General features: G+C 41.2%; 1 protein-coding gene across 1 annotated transcript; it reads right to left on the reverse strand.

Annotated features, from left to right (window-relative positions):
- Positions 1–448: 448 nt before the first annotated feature.
- On the reverse strand, positions 449–21,726 carry cds2 (CDP-diacylglycerol synthase (phosphatidate cytidylyltransferase) 2). The gene is made up of 13 exons (XM_074637228.1): positions 21,494–21,726; positions 14,439–14,581; positions 11,035–11,131; positions 9,135–9,232; positions 8,493–8,632; positions 7,102–7,160; positions 5,401–5,483; positions 5,053–5,140; positions 4,724–4,792; positions 3,903–4,055; positions 2,745–2,864; positions 2,522–2,625; positions 449–1,252 (listed from the first exon to the last, which is right to left on the reverse strand). The coding sequence occupies exons 1-13, from the start codon at positions 21,563–21,565 to the stop codon at positions 1,117–1,119; spliced, it is 1,362 nt and encodes a 453-aa protein (XP_074493329.1). The 5' UTR covers positions 21,566–21,726; the 3' UTR covers positions 449–1,116.
- Between the last annotated feature and the right edge of the window lie 4,387 nt (positions 21,727–26,113).

A 26,113-nucleotide genomic window follows, 5' to 3' on the forward strand; every position in this document is an offset into this window, starting at 1 on the left:
AGGAATAAACTGGGACACATTTATAATGTTTACATTTAAAACTGTGTGATGGTCTAAATATTGTATATTTGTGACATCACAAATGGACAGAAATCCTGACGGCTTGTTTCAAACGCGCAATTTCTGAATACGGGCTGTGTGTATTTCTCCGTATATTGAGCGTTTTGATAGTTTAACAGTATTTATATAGCACTTAAATCTGCTTTATAATGTAACAGACCTGAAAATCCCACTTTTTACAATATGGGACCTTTAATAAAACGCTATTTTGTATGGAGCATTGCTAACTGCAACTTTACAGCAGAAAACAAACAAATAGTTTGGCATTACCAACTCACAGACTGGATCCTGTCAAACACTTCAGGATGGCTCAGCCATTCGTCTTCGGACATGACCTGCTTGATAATACGTGATATTATGATGTCGATGATGTCGATGATGTCGATGATTTGGCGGCTTTTGTTTTTTTTAATGAAAAAAATGGCAGCAAGAACACAGGAAAAAGACACACACACACACACACGTAAAATGCATGTGACAGATGGCAAAGGTGAATTCAGTCTGAATAAAACAGACACAACATTAAGATATAATAGAACATACCAAATATAAAAACCATCTATGTATAAATAGAAACAATCACAACAAAGAAAAATTAAATTTGGGGAAAGGGGGGTGCAGCTGGGGTAACGATACAGTGAGGGTTGAGAGCAGTGCATTAAAACTAAAAACAAAAGTACAATAAAAATATTAACACACATTAATAGGTATATAGAGGATATCCTGTGTGCAGGTAGAAATGTACAGCTGACCAACACTTTGTTCGACAGTGTGAATAGATACAAGTTGGCTAATGGAAAATGTGTAACAGTACAGTAAATCACTAACTCAACCTGAAAACACTGAAACATGATTCACAGACACACCTGTCTCTCATACCCAAATGACATGGAATGACCCAAGGCTGTAGTTTTTTTTTTTTTCTCTGATGTGTTTTGGCTCACACAAAGCACTGCCAGTCTCCCAGAGCTCCGGGGGGCTGCACGGGGCCCCTCGGGTGCTGCCCTCCTCTATGGTCTCCCTCTTAGGGCGAGCCGGTGCGGGTGCCGGGTGGCTCTAGGCGGCGGCCTCCTCCAGCGCTGGCAGCAGGCCCTTCTCTGTCAGGTGAGCCTTCAGGGAGTTGAAGATGTGGATCTGCTGATCGGCACGGAGGGCCAGGAGCTGCACGATCACCTTGCTGGGGTTGGGGCCCCTGAGAGGAGGGAGAAGATAATCGTACATCCTCAATCCAAAATGAACTCAACAGAACTGACCTTTTATTAAAGTGACAGTTGGCAGAATATTTTTGGCATCATCGGGTAAAAATTCCATAATAACTTTTCAGCATATTGAACTTCAAGTGTTCTGAGAGAAAACTAGACTTCTGCTCCTCCTCATGGCTGTTTTCAGTAGGGATGCACCAATACTGTGCTCATGTACTCGTACTCCGATACAACTTTACGGCAGCCCTCACTTTCATTGCGCCACTTGGTTTTCCTTGCACCCTCTGACTCGCGTGTGTGTTAGACTCCTTGGTCCGAGGCAGCTGTCAATCACTCACAAACTCCGATCAAACGGTCAAACTAGGCAGCGCTGATCAAATATGAATCAATATTCTGTTACTGTAATGCCTATTTCTCGCATACAATGTTTTCAGAAACATCTTGTAGTGTACTGTTTAGCTGTAAAATAAGAAAGTACAATACACTACAAGATGTTTGTGAAACATTTAATGCGAGAAATAGGCATTACAATGGATTCCTTAGGTTTTCTAGTTTCATAGGATGCCAGTATCTTCACTCTAGCTTTAAAACTGAGCCCCCTACAACCTAAAAATTTCAAGTTGTGTTAAAGCGTGAAAGAAATTAGTGGCGTTAAAACAAATTTGCACTTACGTGTTATTATCGCATTAACTTTGACGGCCCTAGTAAATAATTGTCGTATCCACACTCTTGTTTTTTTATAGTAAGCATCAAATAGGGTTATGTAAGAACAAACAGGCTGATTGTAAGTTTTTCCTTAAAATGAAATACTGTAATACTGAGGCTAACTACCCTGCAATACCTGGGACCTGTAAGCTTTAGCTGCATCAATACATTGCACTGGTTGAGCATGTCATGTATGTAGCCCTCAGATGCATATTTAACAGCCCCTGCAGGGAACTCATTTTCATATACGTCGGCTGGAGACATTAAAAACTCGACAAGAGACGGTGTTAACTCACTGAGTTGATGGTATTTAGAAAGCTAGCTGGTAAAATGTGCCACCGACAGTTGTGATTTCAAACGAAAAACAACGGTAGTCGGCAAGAAATGAGAAGCTGCTGTCGTCTACTCATCTGAAATCAAGGACCCATTGTTTAAGAAATGGCTGCTAACTTTGATGATAAAATCTGCCACTCTTACTATTGTAAACTGCTAATTAACATATTCAACATATTAACATATTCAAGTGTCATCATTTCATATAGACGTGTGTTTACCTGATGAAGCTAGCGATGTAGACATTAACAAATGTCGCCATGAGGTACTGGCAGTCGAATCTGTCCATGATGCCACCGTGACCCGGGATAGTGTTGGCAAAATCCTGAAAGAACAAAGGACAGTACGTGTGCTTGGACTGCTCCTCTGAACATTATAAAAAAACAGAGCAAAGTCCACAGACATCAACGGATGCAAGCGAATACAGGCGTCCGTCATCCCCACCTTGATCTTGAAGGCTCTTTTGAAGCCGCTGGCAAAGAAGCCACCGAAAGGTCCCATGATGGAGGCGAATGAGGAGAGGGCGATGCTGTGGATCTGGAACGGATAGAGACGCACTGAGGTCTGTGGAAACAAGAAGGGAGTGTTAAGACCAAAACAAATACGAGCAGTTATCAACATTCAACCAGCATTTCAATGTGAGCCTGCCCAATAACGGACTAGGGCCGTCAAAGTTAAAGCGATAATAACGTGTTAGCTCAAATATGTTTTAACGCCAATAATTTCTTTAATGCATTAACGGAACATGCAATTTTTAGGTTGTAACAGCTCAGTTGTAAAGCTAGAGTGACGATACTGGCATCATATGAAACTAGTAAACCTAAGTAATCCATTGGTACCAACCATGTCATATTAGCTTGTCGCGAAGGAGGCTAAATAACGCTCCAAACTTGCGCTAAATTGTGACGAGGAAAAACTGGCATGGGCATTTTCAAAATGGGTCCCTTGACCTTTGACCTCCAGATATGTGAATGAAAATGGGTTCTATGGGTACCCACGAGTCTCCCCTTTACAGACATGCCCCCTTTATGATAATCACATGCAGTTTGGGGGCAAGTCATAGTCAAGTCAGCACACTGACACACTGACAGCTGTTGTTGCCTGTTGGGCTGCAGTTTGCCATGTTATGATTTGAGCATATTGTTTTATGCTATATGCAGTACTTGTGAGGGTTTCTGGACAATATTTGTCATTGTTTTGTGTTGTTAATTGATTTCCAATAATAAATATATACATACATTTGCATAAAGCAGCATATTTTCCCACTCCCATGTTGATAAAAGGGTTAAATACTTGACAAATCTCCATTTAAGGTGTATATAAATATATATATTTTTTTTCTTTATTATATCAGTTAGGCATTGTCCACCTCCGAAATGTTGGACAGGATGCTGCACAAATACACTATGCTATGAAAATCTTGGACTCCTCTTAAGACATATTGGCAACACATAGTGGCTTTTGCAATAATACTTATTTCATTCTTTCATGTTCACATTAGTCCGTATGTGACTTGTGGAGCCGTAATGCAAAGAGAGACACAGTAAAGCCAAAAAAGATGATAGAGAGAGAGAGAGCAGGAGGAGTGCAGGTGAGTCTCACCCATCCCGTGAAAGACTCCAGGACGCTGGGCAGGGTGTAGTCCTGGAGCTGGAAAAGCTCCGGCGGCTCACAGTCCACCTGGAAACTATTGGAGTCGTTGTTGAATTCCACCGGGCACACAAAGTAGCGGTAGCCGGCCATCACATAGGAGAGCTGGGAGGAGAACAAGCTTCAGTTACTCTGCAGTCACATCACCGGCCTGCTGGCTCTTATTTCACTCAAATGTTGACAGACTGAAGAGGAAGAAAAGCAGCAACACTGCTGCCAGAAGTAGAATAGTTTAAATCGACAGCGTTTTAGTTCACGTTTATTATAACTCAGAGATTACATGAATGCTTCATTTTTATGTTGCACACCTCAATGAAAAAACAGATCATCACTACCTAAATAGTTGTTAGAGATCTTGAGGGAAATGAATATCTCTTAATAACTCAGGAGAGATGGAAATACCTTACCTACCTTAGCTTTTAATGGTTACACAGACTTATATCTAAGCCTGTTGTTTTGTCATATTTTAATATGTGTGTGTATCGAAAAATCAATATTTCTGACAACACTATTATGTAGAACATAGAAACCTGTCTGATACCTAGGTCATAGGGCATCAGTCCGACATCTCCAGGTATAACACTGGTGCCCGGAGGGAGGACCGGCGGCTAGTGAACAAAATAGTGCTGCTTTGAACAATAACTTTGTAAACAGCCTATAACACCTATACCTCTCAAACTTCCTCAAAACATGTCAACGCTATGGTGGGGATCAACACACATCAAATGCAGAATTGTCTATAGAGGCATGAGATAAAAAAAACAACATCTTACCATGATGCCAAACACAATGGTGGCGAACAATCCACCGATGAATCCCTCCCATGTCTTCTTAGGTGACAGCTGAAGAGGACACGGTCAAGTTGTGGATAACAGGTTAATATACCAACATGTACCACACACAATACTGTTAATGTGTCCATGACAGAAGTCAATACCCAGACCTCTTAAACACTGATTATGTTTGACCTACCCTGGCATTACAACCAAAAACTGGAGGAGAGAATAATCTTCAAATATGAACTTAACGATCTTCAAACACTGGATAACTGGTGCTTGCATTAATAGTTTCTAAAGCTACGAATAACAGTGGTACAACCAACCTTGATGAGAGGGGTGCGGCCGAAGAAGAAACCAAACATGTAGGCCATAATGTCATTACAGATCACACAGGAAATCGGCACAATGAACCTGTTCAGATGAGAAGAGTTCGCATGAGACTCATATATGAGACTGAGTGAAAAAATGTGTTATGAAACAAGACGTGTGGTCAGGCAATTTGAAAAATACATTAATTTTACGAGCTAATTCTCGTACAAGTCAACATAGAAAATGAACATAATTGGATTTCGACATAATTTTTACTTCTGGAGTAGACATCAGAGAGGAGAAGACATTTTACTGCTTGAATATACAGCCTATGTAAAGGAAATAAAGGACTGTTTACTGACCAGATCATCCCCTCAAACAGGTTGTGAATGATAAGGTGAGACTGAGTCACCACAATCAGCAGAGTCACATGGGTCCATCCAAACTGTGGAGACAATACAACAAGATTAGCTGAGTATGTTTACACTAGGATGCGTTTTAATTAAACCCTAACTCCTCACGACTGTAAGTCTTTATTCTCAATATTTATTGACAGACTGGACATATAGTAAGAACAAGTGATTTGCTGGTGATACACCACCCACAGTGAACACTGACTGCACAGAGATGAGTTTTGGCTAAAGCGTGACCAAATAATAGCTTCATTAAATCCACAATGAGATTACAAAATGTGGGTGGAGGCATGGTCTCCTCCTCTGAACATTAAGAACTAGCTGCACTCCTCACTTACAGTCAAATATTGTGGGCATACTCAACTGACGGGTGTCAATGTTATTGTAGCTGTAAAACTACCTGAACACTTGTCCCCAAAGTCCAGTTTGTTAGATTAGTGTGAACGCTCCCTACCGTACAGACCGTGCCCAAGTCCACTTGAAAAGGTGGTCTTTGAATAGACAGGCAGACGCGAGGGCTTGTCTGCCTCGCAGCATGGAAACGGCTTCTGTGCTCTACTGTATTCTGTCGGTACAACTGTATTTTATTAAAGTATATCTTATCTATAGGCTACATACAGTATATACAGACTAGGCACCCGAAGTGCTTCATTATCATACTGTCGGTGATGTGATGGTGTTTTTGTTCCGCTGCTTTGCATGGAGCTGCCACACGCCCGCTCTCTCTCTCTCTCTCTCTCTTCTCTGGTTCTCTGTACCCCCTCTGTTGCCTGGCAAAGGCAGCGGTGCCGGCGGTGCACGGTGGTCTCCGGGGTGGACCGCCTAATAACCTTTTATTTTTATGTTAATAAAATGTACCCGATTCCACGAATATGTAGGATATTATTACTGACATTCCTGTTAGATTACATCACAACGGCTGCTGTATTAGCCATGTGTTTATTACGTGTTTATTTGCATATAGAGCGGGGAAGTGAGATCGGATCACAAGTGGCCACTGGAGACGCACTCTAATGCCAGGTGTGAACAGACGCACTTAAAGCTGCCCACTTGTGTTCGGATCACTCAGGACACATGTTAATGCCAGGTCTGAACAGGGGGCCTTTGACTTAGAACTCAGCTGGTCCGTTGCTTTGTACTGTAACTAACGGTAAGGTTACATAGTTCACTAACTTTTTGTAGTTTTAGTTGACCCATAAGTAAAAAAATAAATCTCTCATCTACTCTATACTAACGTGTGTGAAGTGATGCCAGCCTCCCTGGTCTCTTTGGTCCTTCTAGTGAGGCGATTAGGTGCTGAACAGCTGAGTTGCTGTCCATAAGTGGTGATTGTAAACAATGCCCGGGTAAGATGGCGTACAGTTATCCTATTAGTTATGACGTAATTTCGCATCTACTATTTTATATCTATGGATTGGATGCCCTTTGAGTTACCAAGCAACAATTCCCCTGTAGCAAATTATCTGGTTAACACAACCAACTGAAGACAGTTGGAATGACTGTCTGCCAGACATTTCCATTAGAGCAATCGCTGGCCCACTTCTCCATACACTCGAGGGCCTGTGTTTTAGCTATCCTCATCAATAACCCAGTAGCCTGGAGGCTGGAGGCTGGAGGCTGGAGGCCAGGAGGAGGCAGGGTGCCACTTACCATGTAGAACTGTAGGCGGTAGTGCTTTTTCACCAAACTTAGCACAAACATGCAGAAACCTGCAACAACATGACAAAACACCGTGTGAATTTACTTAACAGGGACATAATGGAGGGGCTGCAGCGCCTGAAAGAAGAGGGAGATTAATTAAGTCAGAGTCCCCGGTCATCTTTGGTCAAACTCAACTAAATTTAGCTTGACCTATTTCAGACAAAGCCCGGAGGTAATGTGCACTGGTATGAGTAGGTGAGGAATGTTGGAGCTTTTTATACTGTTTTTTCAAGACTGAGGTGATGAGAGGATGTCGCAAAGCAGAGAATGTGTGAGACACAAATTGCTTTTACTGGGAGAAAGGAAGTCATACTGTAGACCCTAGGTAGCTGGTTGCTTAAAGGTTTTACATTGACATTTACTCCTTTCCAGGTCAGATGCAACATCTACAGTATCTGAAAAATAAGTCCTGCCAAAACGCTCCACATTTGAGCATTTTCTGGCACTTCGAGGTATGACACTATAATCTTCAAAGCCTCTCTGCTCGGAGATGTGAGAAAGCCGGGTCATTCAGTTTCACCTTGAGTCTAGTAGACAAGAAGCAGAAACATTCAGGGTGCTTCCTTCCTCACCACATCCTGTTTGGCATCAGCCAGCAGCTGCAGTGGAACTGAATTACTAACGGACAACCTGCAAGTACAGGAAGTGGGACTTCTTCCAGTTTGCATGTCTAACCTAATGCATACAAAGTTATCAAGCTTGATGTTCCACAAGCCTACGAGATCCTGATGCCATCTTGTCCTTTGTGATCAATTTAACCAGCAGATGACAGTCTAAACACTAACCTCTCTTATTAAATATATGGCCTTTGCTGTGTGAAACAGCACCTCTTCTCTCTCACCCTTAAGATTAATCATTTCATTTGATAAAATGGAAATGCCTTTGGTCCTGAGCACATTCACTAACTACTAGGTCACCCTGCGGCATCTTTGCATTAGGCCACAATCAAAGTTTCTAGTAGAAAGTAATCAGTAGAAAACCTATGTGTGGCTAATTTTGTTTGGTAATAGTGGTAAGAGGTTTTTTGGTACCCCACGTTATAGGTCCAAAATGGCGGCAGGGCTACCGCAGCGCCATCTAACAGCTGTTGTCAAAAAAGCACCAGAGCTTCGTCTCTTTGCTTCTATACTCTTTGGTATAACGGACATGACACAAGCCAATATTGAATGACCTGGATGAATCAATGTTTTTGTGGCCCACTGGCGTGATTCTGTGACACAACTACAAAATGAAAAGAGAACTCAGTCCACATTGCAGGAAGTTATTCTCTCCAACACACCGACAAGGTCAGACATTATTACAGGCTTTATTTGCAGCTGGGGTCTCTACTGTGTTAGTACCTGTGAGGTAGAGGGCAAAGGAGATAAAGCGGTGGTATTTGCTGAGGATGCGAAGCGGCTCCTCTCTTTGCACCAGCGTGAAGAAGTAGTCTGTCACGGTCTCACCGTAGAAGAAGTAGTTCACACACAGCAGGAAGTACCTGTGGGGGTGGTGGAGCACATGTACACGTCTCACGGCTTTATGACAGCAGCTACATCAGACTCTGCATTCAGTATGCCTGCAGAAAAACCAGTGAGCTCATGCGAGTAAACTCCGCTCGCTGACTCACTTCCCTGCATGACAAAAATTAGAAGGCCGAATGTTTTGCCGGTCCAAATGACTAACTGGACGTGGGATGCAGTTTAGATTTTTCAGGCACATGGCATAGTGAATGTCAGGACTCTGCTATCTATCACACTATACTGTACACCGCTATTGCTAATCAAATCAAACAGCTCTGATGATCCACTGATTGGCTTAACAATCTACAATCTACTCAAAACGTAATCAGGTCAGAAAACAAACCTCAGGAAGTCTGCAACAAAATAAAACACCAGACAACACAATAAGAAAGAAGCAAGCGAGGATATTTGCCGCGTTCACAACACCTCTATAAAAATGTGCGATAAAAGTGTGCGGTTGTGTTTGCGTGCGTTCCTCACCAGCTCAACGTCCTGAACCAGGGCAGGTGGTAGGAGTGGTACACGCTGTAGCCGATGGTGATGATTTCCTGGAAGCACTTGATCTGAACACAGAGGACCTGCACGGAGAAACACCAGGCGTCACCAGGGACCGAACTACTGGAGCATCACAACTGTGTGTGTGTGTGTGAATATGTCCTACGTCCTGGTGTCCTAGTGACACAAAATGGCTGACAGGCCTATTTTTAAGGGAATTCCCACATGACAGGAGCGCCGATCCTGCGTGCTATTAAAGAGCCTGGATCAGCATTTATCCAGGAGATTACGTTTTTCATCAGTGTGCTTAAGTTCAACTGAACGTGCTGCAGAGAGAAATTACTGTATGAACCCTGATACACTGTACAACTCATTGAGAAAATGAACCGTGCCTAAGGCTAGGTCAAAGTTAACGCGATAATAACGCGTTAACGCAAATTCGTTTTAACACCACTAATTTCTTTAATGCATTAAACACAACTTCCAACTTTTAGTTTGTAGCGGGTTCAGTTTAACAGATACTGGCATCATATGAAACTAGAAAAACCTGAAGAATCCACTGGTAATCTAATCATGTCATGCTAGCTTGTTGTGAAGGAGGCTAAATAACGCTCCAAACATACGCTAAATTTTGGTGAGGAAAAACCGGCATGGTCTTTTACAAAGAGGTCCCTTGACCTCTGACCTCAAGATATGTGAATGTAAATGGGTTCTATGGGTACCCACGAGTCTCCCCTTGACAGACATGCCCACTTTATGATAATCACATGCAGTTTGGGTCAAGTCATAGTCAAGTCAGCACACTGACAGCTGTTGTAGCCTGTTGGGCTGCAGTTATGATTTGAGCACATTTGTTATGCTAAATGCAGTACCTGTGAGGGTTTCTGGGCAATATTTGTCAGTGTCTTGTGTTATTAATTGATTTCCAATAATATATATATATACATATATTTGCATAAAGCAGCATATTTGCCCACTCCCATGTTGATAAGAGTATTAAATACTTGACAAATCTCCCTTTAAGGTACATTTTGAACAGATAAAAAATGTGTGATTAATTTGCGATTAACTATGGACAGTCATGCCATTAAATATTCAATTAAATAATTAATATTTAATTGATTGACAGCCATAGTAAATTCCTGAGGCCATGGCTCATTATATTTGTTACTCGTTATGTTTTACACTTTTTGTCACCGCTTTCACTCTACTGAAGCAACAGACTCTCTGTGAGGTAACTTAGGGGCGCTTTCACAAGCAAATATTTAGTCGGCTTTAATCAACCCCTGGTGCGGTTTGTTTGGGCAGTTGTAAACACAGCAATCGTACTCTGGTGCGGACCAAAACAACCGGCCCGAGGCGAGGTGGTCTCGGACCATTTCCAAGCAAACCAAATGGCAGGCTGCCTTTTATGGGCATTTGTTGAGATGGACACAAGCAAACGAGCGGGAGAGGACTGACAGCTGATGTTCGCTTGACATCTGGGTCGACGACAACACACAGAATACGCTAAATAAAGTCCACAAAAATAGTGATGTTTATAAAGTCATTGGAGATAAACTGGAGAAGTGATTTGTGCGTACAGTAGATCAGTGCCAAGTCAACATGAAAAAACTATCAAAGTCCACGATTAAAAAGTGGCAGCTAGAAAGACGAAAAAGATAAATTCGCTCTGTACACGCCCCTCAGCAACTTATTATTTTTCATTTATTTGGTCCGCTTTAATTCATGCACTGTGACACTGAACCAGACTAAATACAAAACTAACCAAAAGTATCACTTTCACTCTTGATTCGGACTAGCCAAACGGACTGTGGCTTGTGAAAGCGCCCCAAGAGGTGTGCGAGCTTTTGCACAAACACCAACACGCATTCTTTGTACTCACAATCATCATAAGCACCATGGGGCCCAGGTAGATGATGAAGAAGAAGAAGGAGATCATGGCCAGTGTGAGGATACCCCGGACCCACCAGTTCTTCCATCTGAAGGAAAACACACCCACACTTTCAGTTTGCCTTTCAAAGTCCTTTTAGAACTGAACTAAACAGGTTAATACACATAACCATTTGGCTATTTAATTTAACAGTAGAAGACTGAAAAACATTAAAAGATCCTGCTGTCTTGTGTGAGACAATGGGCACAGATATCGTGATGTAAGGTGGCAGGTGTGCATTAAAATTGCATGACAGGATACCTCAAGCAGAGTTTCATTGTTTGATCCTTCAAGACGCCTTGATGTACACACGTAGGCAAAATTGTTGGTACCCTTCCATTAAAGAAAGAAAAACCCACAATGGTCACTGAAATAACTTGAAACTGACAAAAGTAATAATAAATAAAAATTCACTGAAAATGAACTAATGAAAATCAGACATTGTTTTTGAATTGTGGTTCAACAGAATCATTTTAAAAAACAAACTAATGAAACTGGCCTGGACAAAAATGATGGTAGCCCTAGAAAAGATGTAAAATAATGTGACCATAGGGACATGTTAAACTAAGGTGTGTCCTGTAATTAGCATCACAGGTATCTTCAAACTTGTAATCAGTCAGTCTGCCTATTTAAAGGGTGAAAAGTAGTCACTGTGCTGTTTGGTATCATGGCGTGTACCACACTGAACATGGACCACAGAAAGCTAAGGAGAGAGTTGTCTCGGGAGGTTAGAAGGACAATTATAGACCTTCATGTTAAAGGTAAAGGCTATAAGACCATCTCCAAGCAGCTTGATGTTCCTGTGACTACAGCTGCACATATTATTCAGAAGTTTAAGGTCCATGGGACTGTAGCCAACCTCCCTGGACGTGGCCGCAAGAGGAAAATTGATGACAAATTGAAGAGACGGATAATACGAATGGTAACCAAAGAGCCCAGAACAACTTCCAAAGAGATTAGAGGTGAACTCCAAGGTCAAGGTACATCAGTGTCAGATTGCACCATCCGTCACTGTTTGAGCCAAAGTGGACTTAATGGAAGACAACCGAGGAGGACGCAAATCATAAAAAAGCAAGACTGGAATTTGCCAAAATGCATAATGACAAGCCACAAAGCTTCTGGGAGAATGTCCTTTGGACAGATGAGACAAAACTGGAGCTTTTTGGCAAGTCACATCAGCTCTATGTTCACAGACGAAGAGATGAAGCATCCAAAGAAAAGAACACTGTACCTAATGTGAAACATGGAGGAGGCTCGGTTATGTTATGCTTTGTTGCATCTGGCACAGGGTGTCTTGAATCTGTGCAGGGTGCAATGAAATCTCAAGACTATCAAGGCATTCTGGAGCAAAATGTGCTGCCCAGTGTCAGAAAGCTTGGTCTCAGTTGCAGGTCATGGGTCCTCAAACAGGATAATGACCCAAAACACAGCTAAAAACACCCAAGAATGGCTAAGAACAAAACATTGGACTATTCTGAAGTGGCCTTCTATGAGCCCTGATCTAAATCCTATTGAACATCTGTGGAAGGAGCTGAAACATGCAGTCTGGAGAAGGCACCCTTCAAACCTGAGACAGCTGGAGCAGTTTGCTCAAGAGGAGTGGGCCAACATACCTGTCAACAGGTGCAGAAGTCTCATTGAGAGTTACAGAAATCACTTGTTTGCAGTGATTGCCTCAAAAGGTTGTGCAACAAAATATTAAGTTAATGTTACCATCATTTTTGTCCAGGCCAGTTTCATTAGTTTGTTTTTTAAAATGATTCTGTTGAACCACAATTCAAAAACAATATCTGATTTTCATTAGTTAATTTTCAGTGAATTTTTATTTATTATTACTTTTGTCAGTTTCAAGTTATTTCAGTGACCATTGTTGGTTTTTCTCTCTTTAACGGAAGGGTACCAAGAATTTTGCCTACGTGTGTATATTATCCCTTATCTGTGTGGTGACTGTTAACTATCCATATTGCATCGTGTTAAAACAACAGTGCAACTGTGTCTCATCTCATACAGGGACATCCCAAGTTTGATATCATAATGTTGCTGCCAGGAATAGAGAGGCGAAGTCCATCCACTTCCGGTGTCCCCAATGGGACCTTATTTCGGAAGAAATATGTCCAGTAGTCAACGGTGGGGGACAAATCATTTTTTGATCCCGTTTGAATTGCGCCATGAATCACACATATGATGTTTGTCAATTAAAAGATCATTTTGCAAGTTAGGAAAGTCTCAGTTTGTCGTAGGTTTGTCGTGGTATCATTTCGTTTTGTGTGAAACCGCTCAGTGAACTACATCTCTCGTCTCGCACAACATACGTCACCAACGCTAGCTAGCTAGCTAGCTAGCTAGCTAGCTAACTTAGCGATGTTCCACGCTCAAATGAAACAATATCTTAATATCCGATGTGTTTTATCCAGCGGCTCCTGGTCTTTTTATCGGCCGGGAAGCGAAAGAACGAGCGAGACCTGTTGCTGGTGCGAGTACATCCCAGTACGAAACACACAGGCATCGTAGCGTCAGAGAGAGAGACGTCACTTACGCGATTTTTGGTTGTGTAGTCTTTTCTAATTACGTATCTTCACAGTCTGATACTTCAACAGTTTGAAACGTATGATTCATGGCGCAATTCAAACAGGTTCAACAAGGCAAAAGTGAGCATGGCTCACATATCCAAGCTCACCGCTTGACCCCTACTAAAGTAGGGCCAAAGGTTTTGCCCTTTAGGAACTAATGGAATTAGTCTATTGAGCACAATGTAGCATTTATTAGCTCACCTTCCTCAAGTCCAGGGTGCCCAACATTTTTGAAATTTCTGAAAAGTCTCCCATCAGGGGCTAGATTTTGCCTGAAAACAGAGCCATGAGGAGGTGCAGAAGTCTAGTTTTCTCTCAGAACACTTGAATTACAATATGCTGAAAAGTTATTATGGAATTTTTGCCCAATGATGCCAAAAATATACTGCCTACTGACACTTTAACTACTGTTCATATTTTTCCCGAAATAAGTCCCATGGGGCTCTACTGGAAGGGGAGGGACACTGCCGCTCTATACAGGTTCAAGAGTTCAGTGATTCACATCTGCTGTTCAAAGAAAAACCAGGGGCCTCTTGTTTAGATTGGTAGCTCTGTACAAAACAATGTAGTGACTCACGAACAACTCAGAATACAGAATACAGAGTGGTTCCTTAGATAAAAGGTGTGTAACGTCCATAACTATTTTTATATTCTATGCTGGCCATCATCTATTCAGGGAAAGCTGACTGAGCATGCTCAACACCCTGCTTCACAGTCATATTTTCAAATACTGTAAAGACATTTTTCATTACTGCAGACAAGACTCAGCAATAACGGTGATGGTACCTTGAGGAGAGTCCAGACAGGGCCTTGTTAAGAACCTCGGGGGTGTCATCAGCGGGGACTGGCACCTCTGGCATCCCTGAGTCCGCCTTGGCCTCGCCATCTGACGCCCCATCTTTTTCCACCTTCTGCTCGCTGTCTGAACCCTGACAAAAAAACAGACAGAGGAAAAATAAGACACTGACATTCAGCTAAGATATGGTGCTGTAACGATAGGAAAACAGATGCAACCACAGAATCCCAAGAAACATAAGTGGCTTTTCAAGCCTCGTCCACACTGGGAACGTCAGGAGCGCGTGGCGGCTGCGTTACCTGTTGTTTTTTATTTCGGCGTCCGTGTTAACAGGTTAGAGCAGCCACACTGCCTGCATGAGACGCACGTCTCATACACGTCTCAGCCGCGTCTCTTCTAGAGATTCAAGGTCTCACCTATTTTTGACGCGAGCCGCGTGGTTCACAGCAACAGACAGTGAAAGTGATCTATTGACTGTATATTGACATCATATCAGCAAGATTACTATAGTTTCGATGTCTCTATCTGTAGAAAATGTTACAGAGATGAAAAAAAGTAAAGACTTATTTCAAAATTTATATCAAAATTTCCTGCTTTCATTTCAAAATAAAAGCCCTCAAGCATTTTTTTATATGGACAGAATTCCTTAATTTGTTAACACAAGGCTTTTATTTTGAAATATGTGCAGCACATTGATGTGGAACATGCAGTGACTTGGAGTGCTCCATAAATGAATATAGTGCCACGTGACGCGGCCGACGCAAGCGACGCAGGCGAAAGTTCCTGCGGTCAAAAAGGGGCTTTAGATTCAGGTTGAATGTAGCAGTTTAAGAATATCTCTCAACTGTCCCCAAATGTTTTATGTTTTTTTCTTTTGGCAATTATCCAATAATATGATATATGACTGCATTTACATATTTCCAGCAACAGAGGGCCTGTGCAGATAAATGAATGCAGTCAAACTAGAGGTAAATACTCTTTACAGGACGACTTCCAGAGGGATGGCCTCTCTCAAACTAAAACACATGATATGGTATCTAGGTTAGAGGGAACTTGCTATTTTTTGCTCTTCAGAGCACAAACACACAACTCATCTTACACCATTTCCCCTGGCGCTTTATAGCAAAAAACAGCTCCCCACAGAAAAAATGTCAGCTGAGAAATTTCCTCAAAACACAATTTTCATTGTTTAACTAAAACTTCATCCGGAACCAACTGTCATCTGACTTTCTGAGCTGTATACAGTAATTAATCATGACATCATAATGGAGTCAAACAGTGTCACTACAGAAGTAGAGATGAGAATGAATGCAAAAAGAAGCAGCCAGGCCTACATTGATTCTATAAACATTAAAATGCAAAGTCAGTTAGACCATATCAGTTTACAATGTGAGCAGTAATCTTACACTATAGACATCTTATCAAAGTACTTTCATCAATATTTCCTTGGTCTACAATCGGGCTGTAATCACCAGCTTGGCGTACATCAACGTTGCGTAAGTACGGAACTCTATGAACCTATTAAACGTTGAAACACTATTAAATAAAATGGGGGAAAAAACATGATAATAGATTACTATTTGAACTTGAATTTACTTCCATTAGTTTCGCCAATTTTAATAATAGACTGTATCCAAAAGTACCTAAAATGGTAACAGATATATTTGAATTACATTTCCCTGCCAATAGCACTAATGCACCCATTTATAGTAAATTGAACTACTTTTCCTTACAAAATGGCTTATATAGAAGCAGATTGGTCAGAATGTAAAGGCTCTGTAAAGCCACACAGGTGTTTTCAGATCTGGCTGATCACACTCAGGTTGAAGTTGGGTGAAGCTACGCTGGGGTTTTTGAGGTCACCAAACTTTATTTACCTCAAAGAGTGATAAAAGTGTAAGCTGTTCCTCTCTGACAGGCACAACAAAACAGTAGAATGACCGTTGGCTAAGCTCTGCCCACCATTTGCTCCACCAAGCTTTCCATTCTCACAGGGCGCATGTGTAGTTTACAACATCAACAACAAACTCTTAATGGAAAACTCTGCCTCTAGCTAACTTTTTAATGTTTCCAGCTGACTCCTTTTAAAACAAGAACCCTGCACAAGTATGCACTTGATGGCTACGTACATGGTACTGTGCAAGAGGCTGAGGCTAACGCCTTCTTTCCACATAGCTCTGTGTGCATATGTAAGTCAACCGGAAGTTCAGTCATTCCTACAGGAACCTCCTTGATCACCGATGTGTTTGCGAAACTCCTTCCTTTTTTTTCTCGTCCGTAATTTGCCTTGAGTACGTTGTAATAAATTAACTGTGAAAAGTTCAACGCGCATATTTAGCAGTGTAAATATGCCGTCGAACTTTTCTCTTAGAAAAGTGAATAAACATGACTCGTCTAGACTGGACGGTGAAAAACAGACAGACAACTCATAGATATAAAAAACACTTTTATATTTATGCAGTAACTTCTCTTCCATATCTGCGTTGATGTTTCTATCCTTCCGTAAAGAGATGCATTTCCTTGTGTTGAACACTAGGGGGAATAATCTGTATACTCTACGGACACAAAATAAAACTTTGTGGAAACGAGGCGTAAAGCTTTGTTTATACTCCTGAACGGACGTGGACAGCTGCGGACACCACGGACTAGGGATGTTAATAATGAACCGTTTAACCATTAACCTACATTAAGCATTTTAACCGATTAATGCTATCGGTTAAACGGTTAAAATATATATTAATAACTAATTTAAAAAGCTGAGAAAAACACAGGAGCGGCTCGTCTCTTTAAGGAGAAAAGCTGGTCCACCTTAAGAGCCCACCTTAAGAGGCGGAGCCGGAGTTGCAAGATACAGGAAGTTGGCTCCGGTCTATGGCTCGCTTGAGCAGAGCGGGTTGTAGCCTCATAGCATTTAAAATAATTCAAAACACCTGTTTGGGTGGACCATAGATGTGTAATGCCTTTAATGCCCTGCTGGTCAAAACAAGTCCAAGTCCTTTCAACACTATGTATACCTGATCCCTGATTATGCACTCAAACAAATATTGATATGTAATTGTTGCCCAAACAGCAGCAGCTTCATCATATCAGAGTAGACATACAGTATTAAGCAAAGAGCAGCAGGACTGCCAGTGCAGGGGTATGTGTGGGAGGCTAAACACTGCGCCAAATCATCTCCATCCATATTGTTGATTTCTCACAACCATCTGTTCACTGACAGAGGCCTGTTCAAAACACACTGATCTCTGCCTCTCCATGGTAACAACAATCAAGGGATGGACGACATCAGACGGTGACAGTTACACACAGTTACGGCTCGTCTGATGAAAACAGAGGTTTCTTCAGGTCAGTCTGCCCCCCTCCCCCCCCCCCTCCACAGATCTCTGTTGATGGTGACCAAATGAGGCTCCAAGTTCTCCTCTCACATTCACACAGCAGAAGGTCGGCTTGCTGTGACACCCACTCAGTCTAACGCTTTAACAAATAGACACTACTACATTACTGCAGCTGGATATTTTCTATATTAATAAAATACCTTTGTTGCTTTTCACCTTCCACCATGCCAGTTATGTTTTTGTTGTATTCCTTTACTAGCTCATACTCAATCTGCACTCTACACTCAGCTTTAAAGTATGATGGTGCAGTGGCATTGTCCAATTCTTTAAAGGTGCTCAATATGAAATCCAGAGCATATTTATAGCCTCCGCACGGCTCTCAACATGGCGACGGCTGAGCCGGCAGCTCACAACTAACAGTGCTAACAACTGGAGTCGATCCCAGCTGACATTGGGCAAAGGCAGGGTACACCGTGGACAGGTCGCCAGACTATCACAGGGCTGACACATAAAAACAGACCCAAAACCATTCAATATATCAATAATCACAATGATTGTTGAAAAATAAAGTTACATGGAAAATATGCTGCTATAACGTAAGAAAGACGTCAATAAAGCTAGAAATGTTTCTCATTATAAAGAAAACCTTTCCTTCATGGCAATAACACCCTCCTATACTGATTCAGGTGGCTCTTTAAAGCAGTGATTCTCAAAGCGGGGTCCGGGGACCCCCAGGGGTTCGTGGAATTATGCCAGGGGGTCCACGAAATGATTTGCTATAAATTATAAAATTGTGCTGGTACAATGGTACAAATGGTAGTGAGCATATGCTGAATCGCTATTCTGATTGTGAGGGGGGGGGGGTAAGGGGTCTCTGGCCACAAAATGTTTGAGCACCCCTGCCTTAGAGAGATTTAACGTTGAGGCTGAGGATCACATTTTAACAGCAGCAACAGTCAGTGTGTGTCCACCTTTATTACAGTGTCCCTTCTCTCTGGATCAACTCAGCTAAAAGAAGCCCAAACTGTACATTTTCAAAGATTTGGAAAAATCCATTGATTCTTCTTCAAATTACATGAAACACTCTTACGAGATGCACTGTCGATAGTTCAACACACCAACTGAATGCAGAAGCAGGCAAAGAAAACATGCACATACAGCCCCATCCTCCGCCTGCTGGTTACTATGGAGACAATATCCGTCACTCAGGATGCTCGAGTTAAAAATAGGCGCTCATTTCACAGAAACACTCCTCCCCTTCGGTGCTTTCTGGTGGTCAGCTTCAACACCGAGTGTCTCCCGTTTTGTTTATCTCCAATTCATTAGAAAAAAGCTAAATCTGCATGTTGTGAAAGGATGAGCACATTTATGTTCCGAGGTCTTTACTGGGATTTGTAGACAAGTAAACCCAGAGGAGGGTGGGTCCCTCAGAAATAAAGCAAAAAAGAAAAGAGGAGGTTTGTGATTTCTCAGCTGTGAGTTCATTAGGCACAAATATTTTAGAGCAACTGTTTTAAAATGTTTTGAATAGCTAAAGACCACACGTGTGTTCAGATGCTCATTTAGAATGAGACTTCCTGACATCGCCTGAAAGAACACACAATGTCTATAATTAGAAACCAGATGATGCACCAAGCAGATATCCACAAACAGATGCAGATGAATCTCGAGGCATCCTTAATGTTTGTATAGTTTGATCACAGTTTGCTTCATTCATAAAACTGTGAACTGAATTTCACTCTACTCTTATTTATGCAAACTGCCATGAAAAGTACTAAACTAATGTCCTCCTCATTTCATAAACAAACATCATTTTTCTAAAGCTGATCCAGATAAAAAAAAAAGGTCATAGCATAGCCAGAACTGATTTAACCTTTTTTACTATTTTTTATTCCCCACCTTCTACTTGGTATGATCACTATGTTGCTGTGCCAGAACAGCTGTATGTCCTGCAGTAATTCACTTTATCTTGTGGACGATTGTTGTGTGATATTGCTTGTGGTCCTTCCTGACCTAAGGCACATGGCAATTTACTATTTGCCTGAATTTCCACATCTACGTTGGACACTTGTGGCACACAATTACCATGGTTTCAACATCTGCACTTGCATTTTGCCCAGTTTACCCACACTAAATAAATCCTAGTGCTGCTAGCATTTGTACTTAGGTGGAGGGGTGGGTCGGTGTCAAGCTAACATGGCGTTCTTTTAAGCCAGGGTGTTGTCTTTACACAGGATTTAGCTGGCCAGATCCTGCTATATACTGGTATTGATTCTACTATTCTGCTTTAGATTACCTCACAGATTAATAAAGATAGAGTTAAATTAATCTAAAAAAATACTGGATGGATTTTCTACATTGGTAGATGATACAAACTGAATAAACCAGATCATATTGAAGATATAAATGATGTCATCAGTGTCTTTTGTTTCAATGATTACAGAGAGACATGAGTTGATTAAATCAGTTTGACAGTCAACACCTCTTTAGAAGTGTAGGAATATAACCTAAATGGTACTATACCTAATAGAGGAAAGTAATTAAACTGATTGTATAACCTCACCACACTAGTACCACAACAGGCAGCTTCTTTGGAGTACTCACTGCTGAACTGCTCTAATACACACCACAGCCAAAAGACACAGAGTAATAAACAACACATAAAGACAAATCATAGCACTTTGTGTGACCTCACTAGTATATTACCATTCCCCTGATATGGCCTATGTGGTTTGTTGTAGGGATGTGGCTAAAGCCTCGACTACTTTCCCATCTGCTTTTAGCTGTTCTTCAATGATCATGTCCTCTCGTCCTAGACAGACATGTCCCCACATCCATCACCACGCCCCTCTGCTGGCTCCGACTCTTCTATTAGATAATGCCTTTATTTCCCCTCCAGTTTGAAGACAACAGGATCCTGTGATTATGACATCTTGCCAGACAGCAGAACGCCTGAAGCTGTTGTTGTTATTGTTGTAGCAGCCAGACCAGCTAAGCTAATGTTAGACTGACAGGGACCATGTCTTAGAGCCCTGGATGATTAAACGATCTAACAGTAAACAGTTGACTTTAGCTTACTACTAAAAACAGATTGAGAGCAGAGACAGTCTTCACCAGTGTTTCACTGAAGGATTTCTCAACGCGTCTGTAGACCTGGTGAGAGATCAAACCGTGTAACGTGATGTGGCTACTAGCTGCAGAACATCTCCCCCAGACATCAACCAGATTGTTCACAATTCACTATTAATCTGCTCAGCATAGAATAAAGACATCTGATCAAGTATAACTAAAGTGTTTTTCCTAAACAAGAAGAGATGCTCTATACTTCGGCATATAAACGATGAAGACAGCAGAGTTCATTTAGATAACATTGTAACTTGTGTGTTTGGTTCTCCTGTTAGAGTCCACCCAGGAAGACGCTGAGCAGCATCAACCAATCACGTCTAAAATGAGAGCAGTTTGGCGGATGATTTGTATTTAGTGTGGCGCATTTCAGAGGCTTTTAACAGCTGTTTTAATAACAGCTGCTATTCTGTAAAGTACACGACTGTGCCCAGAGGAAAGCAACATGACGGATTTAAATAGATTGTGACATGACTGTTCCTGTCGCTACACGAGCTACAGGATAATGCCTGAGGACGATCCAGTAGCTAGCTGGCGTTAGCATCGCTTGCTAGCGGTGGATGATGTGACCGTCTCACTAACGTTACCTTGTCCTCTGACGGCTGCTGCTGTAGCGTCGGATCGCTGTCTTTGGCTCCACGGTGCCGGAGCTCAGTCATGTTAGCAGATAGCAGCCCAACGACTACAGAGAAGCTCCTGTGTCTACGAGACACTCACTTGTTATTTGGACTGACAGATCTGTTAAAGCTTGAAGCTGATTGTACACAGCAACACTTTTCATAAAATGAACCCGATCGATGTCAGATCCGCACGAAGTACTAATAAATACAACTTCCTGTTTTCAAAATAAAGTCCACAAGAAAGGAGCTGCTTATGCAAGGTGACATAAGTCCTGGGATGATTTTGACTGATTATAGACTGTTACAGATTTCTAAATGATACTGAAGTTGACATGGGGGATTTTAATGGTTACTTTCACTGTTTGACTATAAATCCATCAATCTAGTTTCCTGCAAGTTCTAGTTCCAGATGTGTTCTCACAGCTGGACCAGTTCTGAACTTAACAGAGCAGCAGACACACATCTACCTGAACAGGGCTGGCATGAAAGTGTGCCGTTCTTACCGGGTTTTTTTTACAAGCGCTAACATCCTTTTGTCCAATATGCAGTCAATTAACACATTTCTAAAATGCTTACATTTTATTTACATACAACCTTACCCAATACCAAAATGACAGATTTTTCTGGTCTTATTTACAAATGCTTGAACACAGCATACCAGAACTGATATTGAGTCAGGTTTGCTGCATTTTGATAGAGTTAGTTTACGTAGAGAATGTTTCTTTTTTGCATTTTGAAATGTAGAGTTGGTATTTAATGAACAAAATGTGGTTTTGAACAGAAAATTATGGAAACGATTTGGCTAATTTTGTGACATATTTGTGTTGCTGTGTTAAAAAGGGACTGTTTGTAACACGTATAAATCAGCCGGGTCGCCGTCCCATGCGCGCTCGTATATTTGCTCGCGTGTCGCTACGCTGTTCAGACAAGACTCCAACACAAACTACACGGAAGCACCAAAACCGCAAAGTTGTATCTAGTGAAGGCCGTCTGTTAAACAGTGTTGGCCGCGGTCGGAGGACGCGGGGGAGACCGTAGCTTTGGTCTCCAGGGCCGGAGTCTCTGCTGTACTCTGCTCCTCTGCTCATCTGCCTGCCTGCCTTCACTCACAGCTCGCTCCACCTCACGTGCATGCGCGCACACTCCACACTGCAGAAGACTTCGTAGCTCCGAGAATATCTAGTGAATGTACAGTGGACGTTTGTGCAGAAATAACTGCTGCAGCTCCTCCAGACCAACAGAGGTTTCCCGTGTCTTGTGAAGTGACGGGGCTCCGCAGCGAGAAACGTTATCATCTCCGACCAAAACTCCGGTGTCTCCCCTGTTCCCTCCGGCCGCGGTCGGGAGGCTGAGGCAGGAAAAGCCAACACTAGGATCAGCATTGATTCATGGAGAGACCTTCGTCTGGTCAGCTAACATTACTGCCAAGCAGCTGAAATATAGAGTGATATTGTGCTTTTAGCTGTTTTGAGCGATGCTCGTTCATGTCTATTTAGAGCGAGCAAGCGCGAGACCGACGCTGACTTTCGTTGACTTAACGGCCACAGGTGTCGCTGTTAACAATAACAAGCATTTCTGAATCTTACAAACAGTCCCTTTAAGAGTTTTTAGAAAAAGCTTCTCAAGTATAGGTAAACACTTGTTTGCAATTGAAAAAAAAAAAAAAAAACTATAACTGGATGGATCAGGTGTCAAAAAGTGAATACAAAAATAAGTTACCATTCAGAGTGATGAAGGACTGATTAACACTGTCTTTTAGGCTACAGCCTGTAGAGTATGCTGTGCCCTCAGGTAGAAGACTGGTTAAATCAGTTACATCAAACATCAAGTTTGAAAAGAAACAAGAAAATTATACAGATATTAAACGTGTGTTGGTGTGGATTGCAAAATTGCCAAGTGGCAATGTGTGCTTTTATTTTGAAGGTATAGCTGCCTAGTGTTTCGTTGTATTGTGGCTAACTTGATGTTGGTATCAGAGCCCTCTGACGTCATGAGAAGTGTGGGCTATATTCAAGACTAATACAGTGTAATGTGTTGGGAGTGCTACAATTTTACATAATCTGAAAAACTATACAGCTTTAGCTACATGTGTGGTAAGGAGGACGGAACCTGCCATTTGCATAATGAGGCAGAAATGCATAAAGAAGAAATGCATTTCAAGAATTGTAAAAAGAAATGTATTAAGAAAAGAATATAGAAATATATAAGTTTGGGGAAATAAATAAGGGGTGAAATACGAGGGGAAATTGTGCATAAATAAATAAATACATTCATTTGAAAACAAATATAAAAGCAAAATTAATAAATTAATTAATAAATAAATGCAACAATAAATAAATAAATGCAAAAATAAACTGAGGAGTAAATAAATAAGGGAAATAATAAAAGATAAATAAATAAAGAAGCAAATTAAAACAGAAATATCAATTTATGTCACATTTTATTAATTAATGAATGGCTACATTTATTTTTAATATATCATTTTTGCTATATTTAATGACACATTTATTTATTTATCGAGTCATTTATTTTTTATTTCGGCAGGTTCCGTCCTCCATAGTGTGTAGTGTGTAGCCTATTTCTTCATTACAATAACAGTGGCTCCCTGGTGATGTTCAGACCCAGTGAGCCTTTGAGGCCTTCTGAATGAGGCCTCAAATGAGGCCTTCTGAAATTTGACTATTGCTATTGATACACACATTTCCTCATACATTATGTTTTACACTCTTTCACTCACACTGTAAATATGATGACAGAGTGTATAACAGTAACCTCTTCACTTTTCCATTAACCTCCCCAACTACAATACACTTTGTGAGATCTTCAAACAGCAAAAATGCTCCTTCCTCTCAATAGGGTGTGTGTCCTTTTCATTCAAATATATATGGAAAAAATATTGTAATATTTTAGGGGACCATTTGTTAGATTAGCAAGCGTATGTTATTATCAGTTCAATGTAAGCGAATATCTGTCAGTCAAGATTCTCTGGAGACGAAAGCCGGGTTTCCACCAAAAGTGACTTTTAATCCCTGGAACTTATTTTCCAGGAACTAAAAGGTTCCTTCAGCCCACTGTTGTCTGCATTTCCACCGCGGTCTAAAGACCTGCAAAGAAATTAGATTATATTAAATTCTTAACATAAAACCATAGAAAAAATTAACGTTAGGTTTTGTCTCACTGCAACGATATTTACTGCTGCATATTTACTGATGCTCGTTGGATGTAATGAATGAAATGCAGCGGAGGAAAATTAAACTAATGGTTAACTGATGGTTATTTGTTTGTGTTTAAGAACTTAACCGCTGTGAAAAAATCAGATATGAACTTTTCTTTCTCTCATTCACGGCACCACCGCATTGTCTACCTCTTCTAACGTTACCGCTCGCCCTCGCAATCTCTCTCTCTTTTTGCTCTCTGTCTTTTTTTTTTAATGAGTCGGGAGGCCAACAGCAGAGCCTAACTTTACTTTAATGTTATCAAACAAAGACAAACGCCCTCCCCTCATCTTAGAATGGTTCTAAATTCAATATCAGAGTACTTCCTTGTTTATGAATGAAGCGGTACACCAGTTGAAGCAGTGGTGCTCATCCCTGCAAACTCCACCCTGAAAGCTCTAGCACTTTCAGAAAGTACTAGAGGTGTAAAAAGGTCCCATAAAATGTCCCTGGAACTTAATTTAGAGCTCCTCAAAAGGTTCTTAGTTCCGAGGGGAAAGGTACTGTGGTGGAAACAGGGCTTATGGTAGTGGGACTGGTTAACTGTAATTTGCACCTCTAACACCAAGTGGCAGCAAAACTCACTATAATTGTTGGTGTGTGTGTGTGTGTGTGTGTGTGTGTGTGTGTGTGTGTGTGTGTGTGTGTGTGTGTCTGTTCTGTGGCCTGACAGCAGCCAGCATTTATAAATACTTAATGCCCTACCGCTGTTGCAGCAGAAGTGAAAGGGAGGTGAGCATCGCAGCCCAAATACAACAGTTCAATAGGTTCTGACATCACACCGTGGTGTGTTCACTGTCTCTGTAGTCAGTTATGAATGGTGATAATAACATAATAACAGGGCTGATCACTGGAACAAGCACCAATGAAAGAGAACACAGCAATCTAAGACAGCAATCTACAACATTTGAGACTAATATTAGTTGAACATATTTTTTCATCACAATGCACCACTGCCTGATTTTCTGTAATTTTTTTTTTTTTCAAAATGAATTGCTACTATTACTGGTATGAACGCGGCTGGTACACACTGAATCATGACTCAGCAGGTCTTTACAGCATCATGGATAAGAGGCTGTGCAGGTGGTGTTCAAAGCATTCAAAATGACAGATTACGGACTAAATAAAACTGTTAATATACTCTGTTTATGTTCACTCACTTCCATGAGGCATCATCTTCTTTTTTGTTTAATTTCTTTAAATCATATTAAATGCCTTTTCATATTGTTTTGTCTTTCTTTCAATGTTTTGGTAACACTTTATAATAACCAATTAACCTTAGTTAATAGTTATTTTACCGTTAACAAACAATGAAATGATAATTAATAATGTTTACTAATTACAAGTAATGATATTATTATCTGTTATTTTA

This window comes from Sebastes fasciatus, chromosome 6, assembly GCF_043250625.1.
Source record: "Sebastes fasciatus isolate fSebFas1 chromosome 6, fSebFas1.pri, whole genome shotgun sequence".
Lineage (NCBI taxonomy): Eukaryota > Metazoa > Chordata > Actinopteri > Perciformes > Sebastidae > Sebastes > Sebastes fasciatus.